We start from the raw sequence: 23,724 nt of genomic DNA, 5'->3' as shown, positions 1-23,724 counted from the left end.
ACTGAGTTGCTTAGCATCTCTCTCTCTTGCTGAGGCTGGCTTTGGACTCCCAGTCCTCCTTGTTTTAGCCTCCTGAGCTGCTGGGATTACAGGTTTGTGCCACTGTGCCCAGCTCCATTTTTTATTTTGAGTAGGGTCTCCCAAAGTTATGCAGGCTGGGCTTGAACTTGAAATTCTCTGCCTCCACCTCTCAAAAGCTGGATTGTGGGTGTGGCCACAATGATGGGCTCCCCACCATTTTTTTTTTTTTAATGTACCAGGGATTGAACCCAAGAGCACCTTACCGCTGAGCCACATCTCCAGCCCTTTTTATTTTTTATTTTGAGACAGGGTCTCGCTAAATTGCCAAGGCTGGCCGCAATCTTGCAATCCTTTTGCTTCAGCCTCCCGAGTAATTGAGATTACAGACATTTTCCACTGTGCCTGGCCAAATTTGGGAAGTTTTGTTTTGTTTTGTTTTCAACTTGAGTGTGTGTGTGTGTGTGTGTGTGTATTTCAGTTGTAGATGGACACAATACCTTTATTTCATTTATTTATTTTTTTGTGTGGTGTTGAGGATTGAACCCAGTGCCTCACATGTGGTAGGCAGGCGTTCTCATAACTGAGCTACAACCCCAGCCCAAATTTGGGAAGACATTTTTTTCAAATTCCCATATTGTAGTGACATCCCATAGGTTCCACAGGCTGTATTCATTCTTTATCCTTTTCTCATTCTACTTGTCAGGCTGATGATTTCCCTTATTTTACCTGCAGATTTTCTGATTCTCTTCTGCCTGCTCATATATGCTGCTGAACTCCAGGGGAATTTTTCCTTTTGATTGTTGACTTTTTTTTTTTTCTCCCAGTCCTAGGACTTCCCTTTGCTTTATTTTATAATTCCTGTCTGTTGTTGATGGTCCTCTTTTGTTCATATGTTGTTTTCCTTTAACCCTTTGAACACATTTAAGTCTTTGTCTAGGAAGTCCAGTGTCTGGCCTTCTTCTGTGATGATTTCTGGCTTGTTTTGTAGGCGTGTGTGCTGAGTGGGGCTCAAACCCAGGACCTCATTTTGCTGAGCATAGGCTCTACTTCCAGGCCTGTTTTGTTCTTTTGACTGAGTCATGCTTTGCTGTTTCTTTGTGTGCCTCGTATGATTTGCTGTAGTCAGACTGGACATTTGACTTTTGTGTGTGGAAGCTTTGAAAGTCAGATTCTCCTCCTTCCCCAGGGTTTGTGTGTGTGTTGGAGGTTATGAGAACCTTTTGTTTATTGACTTTCTCACACTATTAGTGCAAAGATAATATTCCTTGAAGTCCTCTTCTTTTAGCACTTTTCTTTCTTTCTTTTTTTTTTTTTTTGTATGTGTGTGTGTGAGGAATTGAACCCAGATGTGCTTAACCACTGAGCCACACCCACAGTGCCCCCCCCCCCACCTTTCTGAGACAGGTTCTTGCTAAATTCCTGAGGCTGGCCTTGAATTTATGACCTTCCAGTCTTAGCCACCTGATACAGGTTGGCACCACCAGCCCCAGCCTCAGCTTTTCTTTTGAAGAGGTATCCTGGGAAGCAGGGGATTAATTTCAGAAAAGACAATTCTTTTCACTTGGCTCTGCCTAGGCCCACTTTCAGCTCTTGGCCTCCCTTGTACTTCCCTTAGGGTTCGCCCAAGGTGAGAGAGAGCTCAGGGCCTTCACAGTTTTTGTCTGAACATTATTTTGTCCTTTCTGATCCTGGACTGCATACTGTTACTCCCCAGTGTCCTGATTTCCTGGGGGAGCTTTGCCAGCCTTTTCCTGAGGCTGTCATTGTATGTTTGGACTAGGGTCTTTGTCCCAGCCCTCTGAGGGTTGTTAATGTGCTTTGAAGTATTTTCAAGCTTTTTTGACTGGAGTTCTGAGTCAAAAACTTGAGTTAGGCAAAATAGCAGGCATGCCTTGTGTTGCCAGAGCCTCAGAGATTAGAACAGGTATGTATGTTGAAATTTTTTTCCTAGTTGGGACTGAACCCAGCGGTACTTTACCACTGAGCTACATCCCCAGACCTTTTTTTTTTGAGACAGGGTCTTGCTAAGTTACTGAGGCTGGCCTTGACCTTATGGCCTCAGTCTCCCACATGGCTTAAATTGTAGGCATGCACCACCACGCCCAGCTAGGTGTATTCAGCGAATTTAGAAGAAGGTGTCCAGCAGTTCCTGGTAGTCACTCAAGGTCAAAACAAAGTGAATTTAGTTGTAGAAGATCCTTTGGGCTGGGTCGGGTCAGGTGACTTAAAAGTGGGACCAAAGAAATCTAAGGAAAATTATTGTTTTTTTATTTTTTAGGGAATACTTTATTAGTTTTTCTAATCAAGCACATATAGATAAGACCTTACATATTCAGTACAGTGTGTTACCCCTTTACAAATGAAAAAAAAATTAAGCTTAACATTTCTAGACCAGTATGACTGTTAATTTCCACATAATGCCAACTCAACACAGTAAAATGAGATAGTTTTTCCAAAATTGACAGCACAGCTAAAGTTTCTAAAACTTCAAATTATATACATAAATATATGTTTATTTATGTAAAAAGACCATCATCTGAAAAGAAAATATTATAGAATAACATCATTAAAAAGGAAAATAATTTCTAAGAATTTCAGGTACATGTTGAATTGAATTGGCATGATGCTGATAGTCATCTCTCTCTCTCTCTCTCTTTTGGTACTGGGTAATGAACCCGGGGCGCTTAATCACTAAGCCACATCTCCAGGCCTTTTTTTGTATTTTATTTAGAGATGGTCTTGCTGAGTTGCTTAGGGCCTTGCTAAATTATTGAGGCTGGCTTTGAACTCGCAATCCTCCTGCGTCAGCTTCCTGAGCCAGCTTCCTGAGCTTTGGGATTACAGGCATGTGCTACTGCACTCAGCTGATAGTCTTAATGTTTTTATTGGTGCATTATAATTATACAGAATAGTATATAAAGAATGCATGCACATAACATAACTAGATCACCTCCATTCCCCAGTACCTCCACTTTCCCTTCCTCATCTCCTTCCTCTACCAGTTGTCTTTTTTAAAAAGTCATTTATTTATTTATTTATTTGCAGTGTTGGAGCTTGAACCCAGGGTCTACCTTGTGTTAGGCCTGTTCTACCTGTGAGCTTTACCCCCAACCCTTGCTGATAGTCTTTTAAAATTTATTTTAAAATATTATAAAGTTTGTCTGGGGATATAACTCAGTTGGTAGAGTGCTTGCCTCAGATGTACAAGGCCCTGGGTTTAATCCCCAGCACCACACACACACACACACACACACACACACAAAATATATTATAAAGTTTGACTTTTGTGTGTGTGTGGGGGGGTGTTAAATTTAAAAGAAGTTACATTCCATTAACTTGCAAGGAATCTTCTTTTTTTTTTTTTAATATGATATTTTTGTTTTATCCTCTGTATATATTTCTTTTTTTAAAGAGAGAGAGAAATTTTTAATGTTTATTTTTTAGTTTTCGGTGGACACAACATCTTTGTTTGTATGTGGTGCTGAGGATCGAACCCAGGCCGCACGCATGCCAGGCGAGCATGCTACTGCTTGAGCCACATCCCCAGCCCTGCAAGGAATCTTATGTTAGTTTTTTTCTTGTGTATAGGAGAACAGAACAATGATATTTTAGTAAAATCAAGTTAAATTTGAATCTAGTCCCATTCATCTTAAGAGACCCTGAGGAGGGTTACAGATCTTCACAAAGGCACTTCTGGAAAGCCCATGTTCTCAGCCCTCACTGCTGCCAGCAGGCCTTGCTTGTAGTCATACCACCTTCCAGCCTGTTAGTAGGCTGCAGGGACTGTGCAGTGTGAGCCATTTTGCTTCCTGTGTCCTTCTCTAAGTCATTCCAAAGTTACCAATAATGTCAAATGCAGCTCTCCCCTCCCCAACCTTATGAAGAACTTGAAAGGAGCAGGAGAAAGGCAAAGCCCTTGGAAGGAGAATGTGTTTGGCAGAGTCCCTTCTGAGTTCCTTGCTTTTGGAGGGCGGGGGGCAGGATAGGGTCTCAAACTCCCAGCTCACACGATCCTTAATAGCTAACTCAGCCTTCTGAAAAGCTGGGACAGTGTGTATACACAACAGTGCCTAGCTCCACTTCTGCATTTCTGGCAGACTTCTTAAAATGGTTTATATGATTCAACTGTAAAAGTGAATAGAATTATTTATTTCCAGTAAACAGTGTTTATTCCTGAGAATTTAAAGGGGATAGAACAAAAATTGTTGATATGTTCTTGTTAGAATTTGGGTTTTTAAAAAAAAAAATTATTTTTTTAATTGTTGATGGGCCTTTATTTTATTTGTTGATATGTGGTGCTGAGAATTGAATCCAGTGCCCCACACATGCTAGGCAAGTGTTCTTCCATTGAGCTACAACAAAAATTTATTTGTTTGTTTATTTATTTATTTTTTGGTGATAGGGATTGAACCCAGAGACTTTCACATGATAAGTGTGTCCTCTACCACTGAATTACCTACACAGTTCCTAAGATTTTTATTGATATTTTCTAAATAGTTTTCAGTATTTTATCAATTGTTTATGTATTTATTTATTTTGCATGTTGGGGACCAAATTCAGAGCCTTGTGCATGGTAGGCAAGCACAGTACTACTAGTTACACTCTCAGCCCTTTAAAAATAAAATTTCATTTTACTTTTGCAGTGCTGGGAACTGTACCCAGGGACATTCCATTGAGCCATTTCCTCAGCCTCCCCAGTTGTTGGGAGAGTCTCATGAAATTTCCCAGGCTAACCTTGAACTTGCCTCCCAAGTTGCTGGGATTGCTGGCATGTGCCATCCTACTTAGCTCAAATTTTATTTATTTATTGCTGTACTGGGGATTGGACCCAGGGGTGCTCTACCATTGAGCTACAGCCTCAGCCCTTTTTATTTTGTAATTTAAGACAGGGTCTTGCTAAATTGTTGAGGTTGGTCTTGAACTTGCAATCCTCCTGCCTCAGCCTCTGGAGTTTCTATTTTCTATCCCCAGCCCTTTTTAAAAATGTATTTGGAGACCAGGTCTTGCTAAGTTGCTTAAACCCTCACTAAGTTGCTGAGGCTGGCTTTGAACTCACGATCTTCCTTCCTCGTGGAGGTACTGGGGAATGAAGGTGATCCAATTATGTTATGTGCATGCATTCTCCTAAACCACTGGGATTACAGGCATGTGCCACCACCACCTGGCAGTCATTATCTTTTCATCCATTACCTTAGAATCCTCCAGGATCCTCCAGGGCAAGATTCTAACTCCCTATCCATTTTTTTTTTTTTTTAGTTGTAGAAGGACATAATACCTTTATTTTTTATTTTTATGTGGTGCTGAGGATCGAACCAGTGCCTCACATGTGCGAGGCGAGGTCTTTACCACTGAGCTACAACTCCAGCCCTCCCCATCCATCTTGAAGTAGTTGAGGTTATAGACAAGTTATTTTATAGTCACTTTGCCTCCTTTTCAGTTTGGAGGCGCTTTCACTGTGGCCTGTTGATGGCCATGTGCCCAGTCTGGGCTGCTACTTAGTGGTGTATCCCTGGGACCTGTGTCTAGTGCTCTGGCTGGGGGCATCTCCCCTCTGCTTCCCATGGTTCCCTCGCAGCTCCTTTGCTGCCTGTAGGGGGTGAATATGCCTTGTCTGATTCTGGGAGTGACAAGCTGTCTTGGAGTCAGAAGCCTAGCACATTGCACAGCAGATACACAAAGCATTTATCCATCTATTTATTTAATTGTTTTTCCAAGTTAGAGTTTCTACAAATGTCATAGTACGGTTTCTGAGCAGTCTGTTCTGTGAAAGCCCAGGAGGGTTTCACTGATAGGAATCATCCTTTAAGACTATTCTGATTTTACTATGGATAGTAGTATATAAACCTTACTTTTTATAAGTCATTTGTGGTAAGTAAAACATAAAGCGCTATGTGAACATCTAAACATATTTGTTATTTTAAAAGACAAGACTGATAACTTTTTGGCTTAGGGACCAGGAAAGCATACCAGATAGGCTGCAGCATACCTACAAAAATGTTTCAGAGCTGGGCTCAGTGACATACAGCTGTAATCCTAGCAACTGAGAAGGCAGAGGCAGGAGGATCACAAGTTCAAGGCCAGCCTAAGAAACTTTGCAAGACCCTGTCTCAAGATAAAAAGGGTTGAGTATGTGGCTCAATGTTGGAGCACACCTCGGTTCAGTCCCCAGGATTGTTTAAAAAAGAAAGAAAGGAAAAAAATTTTTTTTTTAAGTTCTACAAAAATGTTCCAGTCCTTGATTGCTCTCCTGGTTTAGTGCAAGCGTTCCTTGAGCTGAGTGCTGCTCTGTCCTGGGGTGAGGTTCTTATTTGGTTGTGTAAGGGCAGAGCAGAGAATCCTTCGGTAGCTGGCATCTATCAACATCATGCTTTTCGTCTGGACCTGGGGAGCAGACCCAGTGACTGGCCCCAGCTCCAAGCACACTGTACTTGCTTCTGAGCATTGTTAGAAAACAAGCTCTTTTGAAAGTGAATTCATTGACACCGTGTGTCCCACATACAGATGAGATTCTTCCAGCTTACTATGCCTGTCACCTGCGAGACAGTGGGAGTGATGGCTCCTCAGAGGCACCTGCAGGACCCAATCCTGCCCAGGACTCTTGTCACCGGCACAGGGTAGGGAAGGGCAGTGTGCTCTGGGCCCCAGAGGTGGAGCAGCTGTGCTGTGCTCTCTCAGCTGAGCAGAGCTTTCACCTTCACCTGATATTCTGGCTATTCCAGGTTTTCCAGTGCAGGTGTCTCCACTTTGCAGATGGCAAGAACTATTTGCCTGGCTGCATTTTAGACCTGCCTGTTGCTTGGTAGAAGATCTGGAATCTCACGTTTGTTTACCTTAGAAGATCACAGCTTGGGCATCAGTGTGTGTTAGCACTTGCGCTGTCTCATCTGATTCCTCTTTTACTGTGTTCTGGAGTGCCTGCCTTTTGAGGCAAGAGGATGATTATGTTTCTTACAAATTTGTCCTGACATGTGGGAGGTGAGGAAGTAGGCTGAGCCAGTATCATCATTTATACACTAGATTACAGCAGTGGATTGAACATGTAATCAACTTGATGTTTTGAATCTATATCCTTTCTTCCTAAAGTAAGAAATAAAGACATTTATTTGTTTATTTATACTTACTTACATACGCACTGGGGATTGAACCAGGGTTGCTCTACCACTGAGCAACACTCCTAGCCTGTTTTATTTGCTATTTAGAGATAGGATCTCACTGAGATGCTTAGTGCCTCACCATTCCTAAGGCCGGCTTTGAACTTGTGACCCTCCTGCCTCAGCCTCCAGAGCTGGTGGGATTACAGGTGTGCCCTGCAAAAGAGCTATTTAAAAAAAAAAAAAGATATCTCCAATGCCAGGCATGGTGGGCCACGCCTATAATCCCAGTGGCTCCAGAGGCTGAGGCAGGAGGGTCACGAGTTCAAAGCTGGCCTTAGCAATGGTGAGGCGCTAAGCAATTCAGTGAGACCCCATCTCTAAATAAAATACAAAATAGGGCTGAGGATGTGGCTCAGTGGTTGAGAGCTGCTGAGTTCTATCCTGGGTACCTAACCACCCGCCCCCCCCCCCCCAAATGTCCAGTGTCTACTTTCTCTCTCTCTTTTTAATTTTTTTAAAATTAGACCTTTATTTTACTCATTTATATGCCGTGCTTATAATCAAACTCAGTGTCTCACCCATGTAGGCAAGTGCTCTACCACAAAGCCACAACCCTAGCCCATCTGCTTTCTTTTTTGAGATAGGTGGGATTCCCTTAAATGGAACAAGTCAACCTAATAAATTTTCAAAAAGCTGGTTTGTGATTGTAGAAATTTTATAAAAATCATTTCCTATGAGATTGTATTTCTCATCAGGATTAGAATTTTGAAAACTGTTTAACACTGTAGGGCACAAATGAGTTAAATATTCATATTTGGAAAAGAATAAAAGCAGCTGGGCATGGTGGCTCACACTTATAATCCAGAGACTCCCAGGCTGAGGCAGGGAGATCACCGACTTGAGGCCAGCTTGGGCAGCTTAGTGAGATCTGGTCTCAAAATTTAAAATGGGATGGGATATGGCTCAGTGGTAGAGCACCTGCCTAGTACACCAAGGGCCCTGGTTTCAGGACCCAGTGTCCCCATATCTATCTATTTATCTATCTCTCTCTCTCTCTCTCACACACACACACACACACACACACACACATAAAAGTGAAAGAGGACCTGCTTGGATTTAAGGTGAACTTATAGATGATTATGGGTTTTTTTTTTTTTTCGGTGGACACAACATCTTTGTTTGTATGTGGTGCTGAGGATCGAACCTGGGCCGCACCCATGCCAGGGGAGCGCGCTACCGCTTGAGCCACATCCCCAGCCCCGATGATTATGTTCTTGCAGTAGGAGATGAGGGAATTTTAGTGTGGACCCCAGACTAGGGCCAGCTTGAGACCCTGGCTCACTATTTCATGTGCCCACTTGCCCTTGGTGCATTTTCTGTAGAGAAGCCTGGCTTTTTCTCTGCATCCATGCTCTCAGCTTTGGGTTTGGTTGATGCAGGCAGGTGCGCTCACTTAGCCAACATGAGCTGGCACCTGGAGGTCCCATGTGGACTGGCCTCACTGGTCTAGTCCTGTGCTGCCTTTGTGCACTCCACTAGGGCAGTAGGTATAAGAGAAGCCACCAGTGGTCAGGATTAGGGCCAGGGGCTGAGAGAGAGAGAGAGAGAAATGGATGCACGCTTTTGCATCTCTGGCTTTTGTTGGGAGGAAGACCCCAGCACTCTTACCTTGGGAACTCCCTTCCACAGGGAAGGTGTTTAGATGATTCTCAGGCAGCTGATAGTGTGTAAAGGGGAGGGGCTGATTAGACTGTAGGATCTATCCAGGAGTCCGAATATGACATATGGCAGAAGGGTGGAATCTTGGAAGATACAACCAAGGAAATAATGAAGTACCATCTTAAGTTATCTAGTTAATATATAAATTGATAAATGAAAAGTTCTGTCTTAGAATGGGCTTGATCACTGGAAGTAAGAGATTGTGGTATGATGGCTTTAACTTCCTGGTCTTCTCCATCCCTTCATTGGTTCTTGTCATCCCCCTCATTGTTCTGGTGCCGGTGTGTAGGTGTGTGTCCGTCTGCAGCTGATCCACTGAAAGTGTCTCTGCTGATCCCCTCTTCATCCCCCATTTTATCCACACAGTGACCTTGATGCATGTGGATTATTCCTGCAGCCATGTCCTGAGATTATACTCCTGGATGGTGCCCTTTGGTCCAGCACTTGCCCTGGGACCTTACCTAACTTCTCTTCCACTCGCTCTGTGTACCCTCTATTTGCCCCTCTGCTGGCCACTACTCCTGTGGGACCAGCTGTGAGGGTTCTAGCCAGAACCCATCATCTCTCCATGCTACCTTAGAGAGGGAGTCAGCCTTTTAGCAAGTAACAAGTTAGCACTTCCTCCTGTGTTGGGTTCCCTGATTGTTTTGTGCCCACTAACAAGTGTGTGACAGCAGGGGTCATGTCACTGAGCCTTTATTTGTTTTCCCAGCCCATGGCACCTGACCTTCTGAGTGGACAGGGTTTTTTAGTCAGTGTGTATCAGCTTGAAATGCAGTGCCCTTTCTGAAAGGACTGGCAGTGGTGCAGCTGTGAGTGTGATCTTTCTGGGACAGGTGGGTCATGGTGGGTGCTTGTGGCCTGCGTAGTGCACATGGCTGCTTCTTTGATGCCCTGGGTGCGGCCTTTCCCAGCTTCCCAGCATGTTTGAGCCTGAGTGTGATCCTGTGTGCAGCTCCATAGCTTCCTGGGCTCCCTTTTGGCAAACTCCACAGAGCACAAAGGGGATAAAGGCAGTACTGAAGAACCATATACACAGAAAGTCCCAAATAGGCAACTGACACATCAGGTTTCTGAATGGCTAAATTTTTTAATTTGTTATTTTGAATCTGAATATTACAAACAGACACTTGTATGACAATCATGCCTGACTCCATTAAACTTCTAGAACAGATTAAAAGAGGGAGTGTAGCCTGGAGCCATGGTGCATGCCTGTCATCCCAGCGACTTAAGAGGCTGAGGCAAGAGTTATCACAAGTTTGAAGCCAGCCTCAGCAACTTAGCAAGACCCTCAACAACTTAGTAAGACCCTATGTCAAAATTTAAAAAGGGGACTGTGGGTGTTATCTTAGTTGTAGAGCACCCCTTAGTTCAGTTCCCAGAACCACACACTTGCGTGCACAAGCCCCCCCCCCCCCACACACACACAGAGGGTATGAAAAGATGGTAGTGTAATGTTAGAGGTGTAGATTTAGCCCTTGGCCCTCAAACCTGTAGTCTAACTGCATGTGACCAGAGGGCCCCTGGCCATCTCCCATGTGGGTTCCCTTGATACTTGTTGTCTTATCAGTACCTTCTAGATTCATTCTCCAATTATTTGGAAAACCCAGGGCCTTGCATATGCTGGGCAAATGCTTTAGCACTGAGCTACATCTCCAGACCCTAGACATTGTGTTTTAGAGCAGTTTTAGTTCATGGCAAAGTCATGGGGGGAGATACAGAGATTTCCTGTACATGTTCACATAGTGAGTTAGGGTTGGATGAAACTCATTGTTGAGGTTCTGCTTACCAGGAAGGCAGTAGCAGTAGACAAGAACTTTGTCCAGTGCTGTGTTAGCACCTTCTTCCTGCCTGGTGTCCAGTGCTGTGCATCTCAGGCCACTTGTCTGCTTGTGTCTGAGGAGTTCCAGAGAGTTCTGGGGCTGCTGTGGAACAGAAAGAAGAGCACTAGAGGGCATTGTGCTTGGTTTTTTCCTAATTGTGTGACTTTTGAACTTACCTTGATCACCTGTTAGCAACAGGGAAAACACTGGTTGATGTTTTACTCTGGGCAGCAGTTTAGTGGGTTTACCCCACTCTGTGTGAGTACCTGATTTGCCTTGCAGAAAGGATGGTTCTTGAGGTACTCTGTTGGCTGCAGTACACGCCCAGATCCCACCTGAAGCCCAGCAGGATTAGAAGCTGGTGGAGTTTAGAAAAGTGGGCAGCGTGTACACCCGTGAGACCCGCATGCTTTTTGGAATGTGGACTAGGGACTCTGGACCTGTTTAAGGCATGGAGGCTTCTTCACATGGGAAGGTGGGAAAAATAAAAAGCTGAAGGTGGCATTCACTGCATTGCTGTGTGCTTCTTCATCTCTATGTGCAGTGTCCTCTCCCTGCAGTCTGCTGTGGTCCTCCTTTCCAGGGCCGTGAGTGCACCCTCTGCCAGGCATCTTGCCTGTTGCTCTAGTAAGCACTAGTAAGCAGATGTCTGTCTCTGCTTGTGTCACTCTTGTTTGTGCTGGTGCTTCAGTGTAATCTACACACAGAAGTGCACAGAGCCCAGGTAAAGCCTGAGGAGAGCCCTCTCATGTGGCCTGTCCCACTGAGGACACCCTGGAGCACCTACTCCGATCTCCCTGCTGCCTCCCAGCCAACTCTGGAGTCCTGTTTGGAATTCTAAACACAGATTACTTTGCTTTGATTTTGAGCTTTGTGTACATGGAATCATACAGAATGGGCCTTTGGGAGAGGGTGTTTGTTTTCCACTGAATGGTATGTTTGTGAGACTGCTCCATACTTTTCACATAGCTATGGATCATTTTATTTATTTATATATTTATTTTTGGTACCAGAGATTGGACCTAGGGGCCCTCAACCACTAAGCCACATCCCCCACCTTTTTTGTATTGAATTTAGAGACAGGCTCTTGCTAAGATGCTTAGGGCCTTGCTAAATTGCTGAGGCTGACCTTGAATTTGCGTTCCTCCTGTCTCAGCCTCCCAAGCAGCTGGGATTACACATGTGCACCATGGCACCCGACTGAATCATTCATTCTTATTGCTCTAAGTATTCAGAATGTATATATAACATAACTTTGATATTCTGCTATAAATGGACATGAAATGTAGTTTTGTTGGAGCTGTTAAGAATAATACTGCTAGGAATAAATATTCTTGTAGATTTTTTAGGTTGCATGGCTTTTTTTTTTGGTATTGGGGATTGAACTCAGGGGTACTCAACCACTGAGCCACATCTTCCAGCCGTGTTTTGCATTTTATTTAGAGGAAGTCTCACTGAGTTGCTTAGCACCTTGCTTTTTTGCTGAGACTGGCTTTGAACTCATAATCCTCCTGCCTCAGCCTCCAGAGCCACTGGGATTACAGGTGTGTGCCACCACACCCGACTTGTATGTTTTTTTTTTTTTTTTTTTTTTTAGTTATTAGTTCTAATCAGTTATACATGACAGTAGAAAGCTCTTTGATTCATTGTACATAAATGGAGCAGAATTTTTTACTTCTCTGGTTGTGCATGAAGTAGAGTCACACCATTCATGCAATCATACATGTACTTAGGGTAATGATGTCCATCTCATTTCACTGTTTTTCCTACCCCTTTGCTTCCTCCCCCTTGTATGGCTTTTTTAAAAAAAATTTAAATGTATATATAAGTTGTGGATGAACCTTTATTTTTATGTGATCCTGAGAATCAAACCCAGTGTCTCACACATGCCAGGCAAGTGCTCTATCCCTGAGCCACAACCCTAGCTCCTGTATGGCTTTTTCATTGAAAACATTATTGAAATTCCTGTGGATGATTTTGGTGAATACATGCACACCTCTTTGGGTATGCACCTGGGCTCTGTGGTGCCCGGTTGAAAGGCTGTGCCTCCATCCAGCCTCCATAGTTGTGGCACTAACAACTGCGAAGGTGCTGGGTGCTCAGTTGTGGCACTTGGCATTCCCTCTTCTTTCCATCCTGGAGTATAGTGGGTTGGTTGTGGTTTAACCTGCGTTTCCCTGAGGCCTCATGAGGTTGAGTATCTTCAGTGTATGGCCATTCAGCATGTCACTTGAGGACACTCCTGCAAATTCAGCACATGGCCACCTGTGGCGTGCAGCTCACCAAGCAGGTGTTGTGGGGCAGTGAGAAGCGGACACAGGAGTGGCATTCTTTTCTGCAGGTGTCTGCATGGGACTGAGGGTGGTCTTGTTGCCCAGTGCCCCACCTGAAGCAGATTTAAGAACTCACCTTTTAACCAGGAGCTTAATACTATTGCCTCTTATTGCTTGGGTTGGAAAGCACGATCTTTTTTTTTGATACTGGGGATTAAATTTAGGGGCACTCAGCCACTGAGCCCCATCCCCAGCCCAATTTTGTATCTTATTAGAGACTGGGTTTCAATGAGTTGCTTAGCACTTGGACGTAGCTGAGGCTGGCTTTGAACTTGAGATCCTCTTGCCTCAGCCTCCCGAGCCACTGGGATTACAGGTATGTGCCACCGCCTCCGGCAAAAAGCACAATCTTAAACATCATATTCCTTTGGCTCAGACTTTACAGGAAGAACAGCACCCAGACGGTGGGCAGGATGATCTTGGGACTTTAGGAAGAAAACATGCTTCTTGTCTTGTTCTCCGACTAAAACACTCAGGGTCATTCCAGGTGAACTGGGATGCATGAAATAACCACACAAGGGACATAGATACCTTTTTCTTTGGGTCCTCTGACAGCTCCTCTGACCCTAGGGGTCCATGGAAAGAGTGAGAAAGCATGTGCTGAACTCTTTTATTGAAGAGAAGCCATTCAAATGAGGCAAGGGGTTAGGTTGGGGGGTGGGGGGTGAGTCTAGCTTCCTAATGTCTGCTGTCAGCAGGTTGACTGACATCTAGGAAGGCCACACCCAAAGGCAAGCAAGAGAAGGGGACACACAAAGGGAATTTCCATGGAACATTCTATCCCAAACAGGGCAAAGGGGTAGGATTACGAAAGAACAGGTGAGTGTAGCTCTACCCCAGGGTGTGCCTACTCAGACAACTGGCCTTGCTGTCCAAGTGGGGAAAAAGACCGAGTCCCCAGTCACTACCACGCCAGACTGCAGTGATCTTTCAGATCCCTGTGATGTATCAGGACTGGAAGGCGTGGTTACTTAATGGCTCCCCACAGCTTCTGACTAGTTTTCTGATCCTGTGTGATTGCTATTTTGTTTTAGGTAAACTCTTAAAAACAAACAAACAAAAAAACAGCTATATTTTGCCTCTTATACATTCAGGTAAACTCCCTTTTTTGGGGGGAAGGGAATTGGGATTATAACCCAGGGCAGTTTACCACTGAGTTACATCCCCAGCCCTTTTTAATTTATTTTTTATTTTGACACAAGGTCTCATAAGTTGCTTAGGGCCTCACTAAGTTACTGAGGCTGGCTTTGAACTTGTGATCCTCCTATCTCTGCCTGTCTCCCAAGCTGCTGGGATTTCAGGTGTATGCCACTACATCCAGCTTTGGGTAAATGTTTTTTTTTTGGTACCGGGGATTGAACTCAGGGACACTCAACCACTGAGCCATCTACTCAGCCCTATTTCATATTTTATTTAGACACAGGTCTCACTGAGTTGCTTAGCACCTCACTTTTGCTGAGGCTGCTGAGGCTGTCTTTGAACTCGCCATCATCCTGCCTCAGCCTCCCCAGCTGCTGGGATTTCAGGCATGTACCACCACCACACCCGGCTCAGGTAAACTTTTTGAGGTATGCTTTACACAGAGCAAAACAAAACCTTTAAAAAAAAAAAAAATCTATTATTTATTTATTTGGTACTGGGGTTGAACCCAGGGTCATTTAACCACAGAGTCACATCCCTAACTTTTTAAATTTTGAGACAGGGTCTCACTAAGTTGCTTAGGGCCTTGCTAAGTTGCTGAGGCTGGCTTTGAACTTAGAATCTTCCTGCCTCACCTTCCTGAGATGTTGGGATTACAGGTGTGTGCCCCCATCATGTCCCAAACCTTTTTAAATTTTTTCCTTTATTTTTGCTGGGGTGGGGTATGCTTTATTTTCACTTAGTGCAAGGCTTGGGAGGGGCCCCAGGGTGATTAAAAAACTGGCTTGGGGCTTGAGGGAGAGATTTAGACCAAAGCCCAATGCCAGGATATGCAAAGAAACCCCATCATAGTTCACTGGGCTCCTGGTCCTTCTGGTTGTGCTTGAGGGTCAGTCCTTCCAAGAGGTACTTGCCCAAGCCAGCTTGGGGTCCCACCAGATGGCAGAGGTTAATCAGGTGGTCCCCTATCTTCTTGGTGAGTTTCATCTCATGGAAGAAGTGGTTCTCCAGGAAGTCACAGATATGTGGGTCTGTGTGGACAAAACCCAGGGTATGAAGTCCAAAAGAGCTTCGTTCAGGTTCTTTTTATTTTTGGATGTTGATGGATCTTTATTTTTTATTCATTATTCATATGTGGTGCTGAGATTTGAACCAGTTTCTCACAGTTAAGCAAGTGCTCTATCACTCAGCCCCAGCCCAGGTTCTTATCCTGGGTCATGTGGCAGCTTTCATGTTGTCAAGGGTGTTGTCCCACTCATCTTTTTTTTAAGAGAGAGAGAGAATTTTTTTTTTAATATTTATTTTTTAGTTTTCGGCGGACACGACATCTTTGTTTGTATGTGGTGCTGAGGATCGAACCCAGGCCGCACGCATGCCAGGCCAGCGTGCTGCTTCTTGAGCCACATCCCCAGCCCGCCCCACTCATCTTGAGAATGCTTTTGCACATCCTAGAAGAGGGTGTGGCCATTGCACTGATTTTGCAACTTCAGGAGACCCATAATGGCCTCAAGTTACTCCTCTGCCAGTTCTCAAAGAAATGCCCCAGGCCCTCCAGAGCCTCATCCTCACAGTCAGAGCAGTAGCCCAGAGGGAGGTAGGTGTGAAGGCTCCCTGACTAGGCAGTTAGCAGTAGTCTCCACCTAGGTGGAAGAATCTGGGAGGTTGTGGTTGATTGGCAGTGAGGAGCTAACCACAAAAAGCAACACCGGCTGGTTCTGGAAACAGGAGGTAGGTGAGAAGATTGTCCTGGAGGTCGCAAATGGAGATCAGAGTAAAAAGTAGAAGAGGGGCTGGGGATGTGGCTCAGGCGGTAGCGCGCTCGCCTGGCATGCGTGCAGCCCGGGTTCGATCCTCAGCTCCACATACCAACAAAGATGTTGTGTCCGCCGAGAACTGAAAAATAAACGTTGAAAAATTCTCTCTCTCTCTTTCTCTCGCTCACTCTCTCACTCTCTGTTTAAAAAAAAAGTAGAAGAAAGGGGTTCCCTGGGTCCATCTGTCCAAGTACTGTTGAAACAAGAGATAGGTTCGTGGAACCTTTGAGCATAATGGTCTTCCTATTTTGCTTTTCTTTTTTTTTTTAATAGTTGTTTTTATTTTAGTTGAATATGGACACAATTCCTTCCTCCCTTCCTCCCTTCCTTCGTGGTGCTGAGGATTGAACCCAGTGCCTCACACATGCGGGACAAGTGCTCCACCACTGGGCTCCAGCTCCAGCCCCCTGCCTCTTTTTATGAGAGGGGGTTGGTACCAAGGACTGAACTCGGAGGCACTTGCCCACTGAGCCACATCCCAGCCCTATTTTGTATTTTATTTAGAGACAGGGTCTCACTGAGTTGCTAAGTGACTCACTTTTGCTAAGGCTGGCTTTGAACTCGTGATCCTCCTGCCTCAGCCTATGAAACCACTAGGATTATAGGTGGGCCATGGGGCCCAGCCCCACCCCTATTTTTTTAATTGGTGCATTATAGTTGTAATTTGTTGCTACACATTCATACATGCACACAATGTAACAGTGTAATTTGGCCAATATCATTCCCCAGTATTTCCCCTTTCCATTCCCTCCTCCCTCTCCCTGCTTGCTTTCCTCTACTGACCTCCCTTTCATCTTCAAGAGACCCTCCTGCCTCAACTTTATTTTCCTTTTTCTCTTTAGCTTCCAAATGTGAAAGAAAACATAATGACCCTTGACTGCACTTAACCTAATACTTTCCAGTTCCACCCATTTTCCTGCAAATGATGTACTTTCATTTTTGTTTATGGCTGAATAAAACTCCATAGTGTGTGTATATACCACATTTTATTTATTCCTCTGTTGGCTGACACCTAGGCTAGTCCATAGTTTAAACATGGGTATGTGTGTATCTGTATGGTAGGGTGACTTTAATTCTTCAGGATAAATATCGAGGAGTGGTATAAACTGGGTTATGTGGTGGTTCGAAGTCTAGTCCTTTGAGGAACCCCCATGCGATTTACATAGTGGTTGTACTTACTAACTTAAAATCCCACCAAATTGTGAAAGTGTTCCCACATACTCTCCAGCACTTATTAATGTATTCTTGACAACTGCTGTTCTGATTGGAGTGAGATGAAATCTTAGTGTAGTTTTGATTTGCATTTCCCTAATTGCTAATAATGATGAACATTTTTTCATATCTGTTGTCCATTTATATTTCTTCTTTTAAGATGTGTCTCTTTAGTTCATTTACCCATTTATTAATTGGGTTATTTGTTGTTTTTTGGCTTTTTTGGGGGGAGGGGTACTAGGGATTGAACTCAGAGGCACTCAACCACTGAGCCACATCCCCAGTCCTATTTTGTATTTTATTTAGCGGCAGGGTCTCACTGAGTTGCTCAGTGCCTCACCATTGCTGAAGCTGGCTTTGAACTGGGGATCCTCCTGTCTCAGTCTCCCAAGCTGCTGGGAGGATTATAGGTGTGTGCCACTGTGCCTGGCTTGGTATTAAGTTTTTTGGGTGTTAATCTTCTGTCAGAAGAGCAGTAAGCAAAGATCTTTTTTTCCCATTCTGTAGATTCTATTTTTATATTCCTAATCATTTCCTTTATTATGCAGAAGATTTTTAATTTGATGTCATCCCATCTATTAACTCACTCTTGGCATTATTTCCTGAGCTTTAGGGGTCCTAGTGAGAGTCCTGTGCCTATATGCTAGAGTGTTGACACCCTGTTTTCTTCTAGGACTTACAAAATTTCTGGTCTAATTTTGAGGTCTTTGATCCATTTTGAGTTGGCTTTTGTGTAGGGTGAGAGGTAAGAAAAGTCTAGTCTCATTCTTCTACATATGGATAACCAGTTGTCCCAGCACCCTTTGTTAAAAGGCTGTCTTTTTTCCAATGCATGTTTTTGGCAGCATTGTCAAGGATCTGATGACGGTAGCTCTGTGGGTTTGTCTCTGTGCCTTCTATTCTGTACCATTGGTCTATGTGTTTGCTTTTATGCCAGTGAAGCCAAGCTTTTATCCTGGAGTGGCCATGCAGGCAGTTTTGAATGTTAAGTAGTTGGCACAGGCCATGCAGAGCCTGTCTTGCTGGTGTACATGGCAGGCCTGAAGTATGGCAAACCACAGCACACCAACTGGTAGTACCATCGCAGCCCAGCCTGGGTTTTGTGTGGGTGCCTTACTCCACATGGCGCAGCATTTCTGAGCCCCTGAGTATCCATGATCTGCTAATCTGAATCTCCCAATTCCCCAAGAGTTTACACAAGTCCCCATGAGCTTCAGGAAAAGGGAGGTAAGATAGACATGAAAGGAGGTTAGCATAAATTTGAACCAGTAGTGTGGTACTTTTACAAACTCGAATTAGCATAAATTTCAACCTGTAATGTTGACCCAGGTGCTACAAAAACCCCTAGACTAGCACACTCAATCAGCTAGCTACCTGCTATCAGGTCCCCTCTCATCCTAAGAGAGTTCTGTCTCTTCTCACTTGAATAAATCCTTCTCCTTTCACTTTGCCTTCCATTATTATCTGTGTGTTTCATTCTTCAAACTCACAGGAAAAGAACCCAGAAAGAAAGTGGTGGTGAGCTGCTGGGGTCTGCTGCAACAATGGAGGGCACAGTTTGCCCTTAACAGAGCTGCGAAGTGCCACTCCCTGTCTTTGCCAACTCTGACCCTGGGAGCTAATGCTGACAGGCATTTCCTGCTGTGGTTAGCTGCTAACAGGCTTTCTTAACTGCAGAGGCCTGTGTCTTGTTCAGATCACCCACCAGCAGAAGCCGAGTTTCAAACTCCAAACTCTGGCCTTACCAGTACCAAGCAACTCTTGATACTATAGTTCTGTAGTACAACTTGAAGCCAGCTATTGTGATGCCACCAGATTTACTTTTTTGGCTTAGAATTGCTTTGGCTATTCTAGATCTTTTATTCTTCCAAATGAATTTTAGGATTTTTTTTTTCTTCTGTGAAGAATATCATTGGTATATTGCTGGGGGTTTAATTGAATCTCTATACTGATTTTAGTAGCATGACCATTTTGACACTATTCTGCCTATCCATTAACATGGGAGGACTCAACATCTTCTAAGATCTTCTTTTTCAGCAGATTAATTATTGGTATATAGGAAAGCTGTTGATTTTTGTATATTGATTTTGTTACCTGCTATTTTGCTGCATTTATTTGTTAGCTCTAGCAGTCTTTTGGTGGAGCTTTTATGATCTTCTAAGTGTAAGATCATATCTGTAAACAGTGATAATTTGACTTCTTCCTCTCCCAGTTTTATTTATTTCCTTCTCTTGCCTAATTGCTCTGGCTAGACTTTCTAGTACTATATTAAATAGGTGATGAGTGTCCTTGTCTTCTTTTTTTAAATATTTTTTTAGTTGTAGCTGGACACAATACCTTTATTTTATTTATTTATTTGTATGTGGTACTGAGGATTGAACCCAGAGTCTTGCACATGCTAGGCGAGCACTCTACCACTGAGCCATAACCCCAGGCGCCCCTGACGTCCTTGTCTTGTTCAAGATTTTGAAGAAAATGCTTTCAGTTTTTCCCCATTTACTATGAAGTTGACTTTGGGTTTTTCATATATAGCCTTTATGATGACGAGGTAGGTTCCTTCTGGGGTTTGGGTTATATGAATGCACATGGCAGTCAAACATTGTTATGGTTTGAGAATTGGCCAAACCTATTTTGTGTGTGGGAGCTCTCAAAGTGTTTTTTTAGTCACCTTTTTTGCCACTTCTCAAATTTGAGGTCCTCTGCCCAAGCCTCCCGAGCCCCTAGGACCTCAGGCTTGTGCCATTGTTCTTGGTCTGACATGTTGATTTTGAGGTTCATCCGTGTTACTTATGTGGGCTGTTTTCTCTTTGTGGTTATTGAGGGGCATTTGCACAGAATTCTCTTGTGTGGATGAGCCACCATTTGTAGGTTCATTCATCTCTTGCTGGCTATTGGGCCATTCTGAGTCATGTTACAATGAACTTGTTTATGTGAGCTTTTGTGAATGGTTGCTCTCGTGACTCCTGGAAGATAATCCTGGAGTAAAGCAGCAGGGTCAGTGGCCAGTATCCGTTTGCTTTACAAAGAAACTGACAAAGCTGGGCACAGTGACACATAGCTGCTCCAGGCCTGCCTGGGCAAGTTGGTAAGAGAGCACCCCTGGGGCTGGGGATGTGGCTCAAGTGATAGCATGCTCGCCTGGCATACATGAGACACTGTATTCGATCCTCAGCACCATATAAAAATAAAATAAAGATATCGTGTCCACCTAAAAAAAAAGAAAAAGGCACCCCTGGATTCAATCCTCAGTGCTACATGTGCGTGTGCACATGTGAACACACAAATAAAAGCTGATGGGCTTTCGCACACCAACAGTGTGAGAGATACAGGTCTGTTCCTGGTACTTGGTTTCTCTACTTTTTCTTTTTTGTGGTACTGGGGATGCATCCCAGGGCCTCATGCATGCTAGGCATACCTCTGAGCCACTCCTCTAACTCTGGTGTGTTGATTTAAGACCTCTTTTGTGCAGACTCAGGAACCAGGAAAAGACACTTGGCGTGAATGTGTCATGGTGCTGCCTGTGGTCCTACACCCCTGCCTCAGTGGAGGCTGACTCCCAGGACCAGAATTGCAGCCAGGTGTCGACTGTGGAGTTTGACTGATTGATGTGATTGAACATCACAGGCTGCACAGGCCTAAGGGTGATGAAGGGCTGTATTGCAGGCAGGTCTTCTCTGGCTGTGAAGCACTGATGGTTGTGTGCTGGGCCAAGTCCAGCACCCAGTCTGGTTTGGACCTAGACATGTGAGGTTTTGCCTCAGAAGTTATGAAAGCTTGACGTTTTTTCCTTTGAAAAATTCCTACTTTCCCAGAGTCCCCAAGTATTTGTGTTTTACCACTCTTGTCTACTCCTTCCTCCCCCGTGCAACACCTGTGGGGAAGTTGTGCCCCTGATGCCTTTTCAACCCAAATATTTCCACAGGTGTTTTCTCAGAATCATTCTCAGAAACCACAGCCCATGTGCAGCATGCTTGGCGCTGACTTCCACTCCTTGCTGACCTTTCTTAGATGCCTTTCAGCCTGACCCCATGTCGCATGACTGCTCCCTTCTCTTCAGTCTGCTTTTATTTGTTACTGTCCCTCCACCTTCATCTTCCTGATACTGATATTTTTGGAGTGGAAAGTCAGTTATTTTGTAGGCTGCCCTACAAATGTTTGCTGTCTCCTCTGCTCAGACCCAGGTCAGTTGTGTCCTGTAAGCACACCTGTGAGGACCCTGGGGTCACTTTGTGCTGTGGCTAGTGATGACACTGGGCTCTTGGCAGAGGTGGTATCTGCAGGCCTTCTGCTGCTCCTCTGCTTTGACCCTGACTGCATCTGCAAGACACCATGCCTCCTAGGCTGCTGCTTCCTTGTGCAGAAGGACACAATGTAAGGAGTTGTGAGGCTTTCTGCCGTGCCCTCAAACTGAGTGGCTCCAGACCTATCCTCATAACGTTCTGGTTTGTGTTTGGGCATGTCTTATGTCAACAGAGAGGAGCTTGCTGAGTGGGGGTTTTCTGGTCAGCATCTGCTATCTGTGTCACAGCAGGAAAGAATGTTGGGACTAAGGGAGCAGTGGCTGTGCCACCGGCAGGCAAGAGCCAAGGCTGAAGGCAGCTTTCCTGTGCTGCTCTTCAGAGTGGCTCTGCCTGGGCCTTCAGCCTTTTCTTCTCTGCATGCAGAAGACACAGCAGCCAACTTCTTCCTGGGGTCAGCTGCACTCTGATGTGGTGTGGCACCAGGGTGGGTCCTGTACCAGTGGCAGCACTGCTCCTCAGAACCACAGACATAGGTTTGCAGGGTTTGGGGGTATTCTAGAGGATCTGATTCTAGCTCTGCCTTTATGAGGTGCCAGTTCATGGTTGTGGATATGAAGAAGTGAGATCCCTTTTCGTCTAACCTTGTAATGTGCTGTAAGAAATGCAGAAGCTGCCGGGGCCATGTCAGGAAACTCCAGGATGGGGGAAGTGTCTCCCAGAAGGATGTCTGTCTCTGCACAGTGAGCATGAGGGACACGTGGGTTGTTGCAGGGAACCCCTTTGAAGTGCTGTTTTGAAAGCCATTTGTAGGGAACAGTTTGACAAGTGAGCTGAACTTGCTTTGCATAAAGAGACTGTAGATTTGCTGGGCGTGTTGGTGCACACCTGTAATCCCAGTGGCTCAGGAGGCTGAGACAGGAGGATCTCGAGCTCAAAGCCAGTCTCAGCAATTTAGCGAGGCCCTAAGCAGCTCAGTGAGACCCTGTCTCTAAATAAAATACAAAATAGGGCTGGGATGTGACTCGGTGGTCGAGTGCCCCAAGTTCAATTTCTAGTCATACTCCGCCCCCCCCCCTCCCAGAAAACAGACTTTTCCAGTTAGAGATCTGTTTAAATATGACTTATTTCTGTGGGATCCTATGATGTTAGTTAAAAGATCAGGTGTTGGAAGCCTTAGAGTTTGTAACTTAGGACTCTAGGATGCTTCTCCTTTATATTAATTTCCATTTCAACACGAAGACACCTTGGACCAGAATAGGAGGAGAATGGGCAGGCTGGGAGAAGGTCGCTCTGTTCCAGTATGTCACAGCTGCTGGTGTTCAGTGTATCCCTTCAGGTACAGGAGACGTGGCTTATGTGGGACTGCCAGGTGGGTCTGCTCTGCCTGGTGTAGCGCTGCCAGTGTCTGCATGGTTTGAGATGTACAGCTCCTCCAGGTGCTCAACAGTCCACTCTCTGCTGGGGTGCTGCTCCTGGTCAGTTCAGGGATGTGCCATCCTGCCCACTGCTATTGGGCTTTCTTTTCACTTTGTGCTCGTTCGTTCTTTCTTTCTTTCTTTCTTTCATTTTTCATTTGGTCTGGTTTGATACTGCAGGTTGAACTAGGGGTGCTTTACCACTGAGTTACACCACCAACCCTTTTTGTTTTATTTCAAGACAGAGTCTCATTCAGTCTGGCCTTGAACCCAAGATCCTCCTGTGTCTCTGTGATTACAGGCATGCACCTGGCCAAATTGTGCATCTCTTGACCTGTCCCTTTTCTCCCATTGTTTTTATCATATTTCTCAAGCTTACAAACAGATTCATATTCTATACTGAACTCTGTTACAAACCTTGGGGAATCGATCAATAATGTATATTTGAAGAACATGGCATGTTAGAAATTGACAAGAACTGAGACAGGCCACGTGCCATGATCTCTGTCCGCCTAACATCCTCCAGGCACTGCAGCCCCAACACTGACCCTGAGTGCAACAGTGGCGAAAGCTACTGTACTTGGGGAGACACATCAGGCTTTGGAAAAGTCAGGCCAGAAACCTGGGCTGCGCTGTCCCCATCGCCAGTGTCCAGGAGCAGGAGGGCCCACAAGGATCTGTTCCTGTGGTTGCTACTCTGCCAGGTATTTCTGTTCCCTTGTTCTGTTGTATTTTGTGGGTCTTTTTAGATTTATGAGGCAAGCAGTTGTGTTAGTTTTTTGTCACTATGACTGAAATACCTGACAAGAACAACTTAGGAGGAAGAATTTATTTTGGCTTACTGATGCAGAGGTTTAGTCCATGTTCTACTTTGGAACTGAGGCAAGGCCGAATATCATGGTGGAGGAAAGC

At 44.7% G+C, this 23,724-nt stretch overlaps 1 protein-coding gene across 2 annotated transcripts in view; it reads left to right on the top strand.

Moving 5' to 3' along the window:
* The window catches only part of Foxk2 (forkhead box K2), a 61,182-nt gene that overhangs the window by 7,866 nt on the left and 29,592 nt on the right, over positions 1-23,724 (top strand). Inside the window, exon 1 of one of the 2 annotated variants that reach the window (XM_058585227.1) lies at positions 14,388-14,544. The exons of the other annotated variant lie outside the window; for it this stretch is intronic. Within the exon in view, the coding sequence (XP_058441210.1) occupies positions 14,519-14,544 (26 nt within the window). The 5' untranslated portion in view covers positions 14,388-14,518. Of the gene's footprint in view, positions 1-14,387; positions 14,545-23,724 lie in introns of those variants that run through there. 2 annotated transcript variants of the gene reach the window in all.

Source organism: Marmota monax, unplaced genomic scaffold, assembly GCF_021218885.2.
Source record: "Marmota monax isolate L192 unplaced genomic scaffold, Marmota_monax_Labrador192_F-V1.1 WCK01_AAM20220418_F8-fsc00220, whole genome shotgun sequence".
Lineage (NCBI taxonomy): Eukaryota > Metazoa > Chordata > Mammalia > Rodentia > Sciuridae > Marmota > Marmota monax.
Note: the sequence above shows the minus strand (reverse complement) of the source record. Positions and strands in the feature narration are given on the sequence as shown.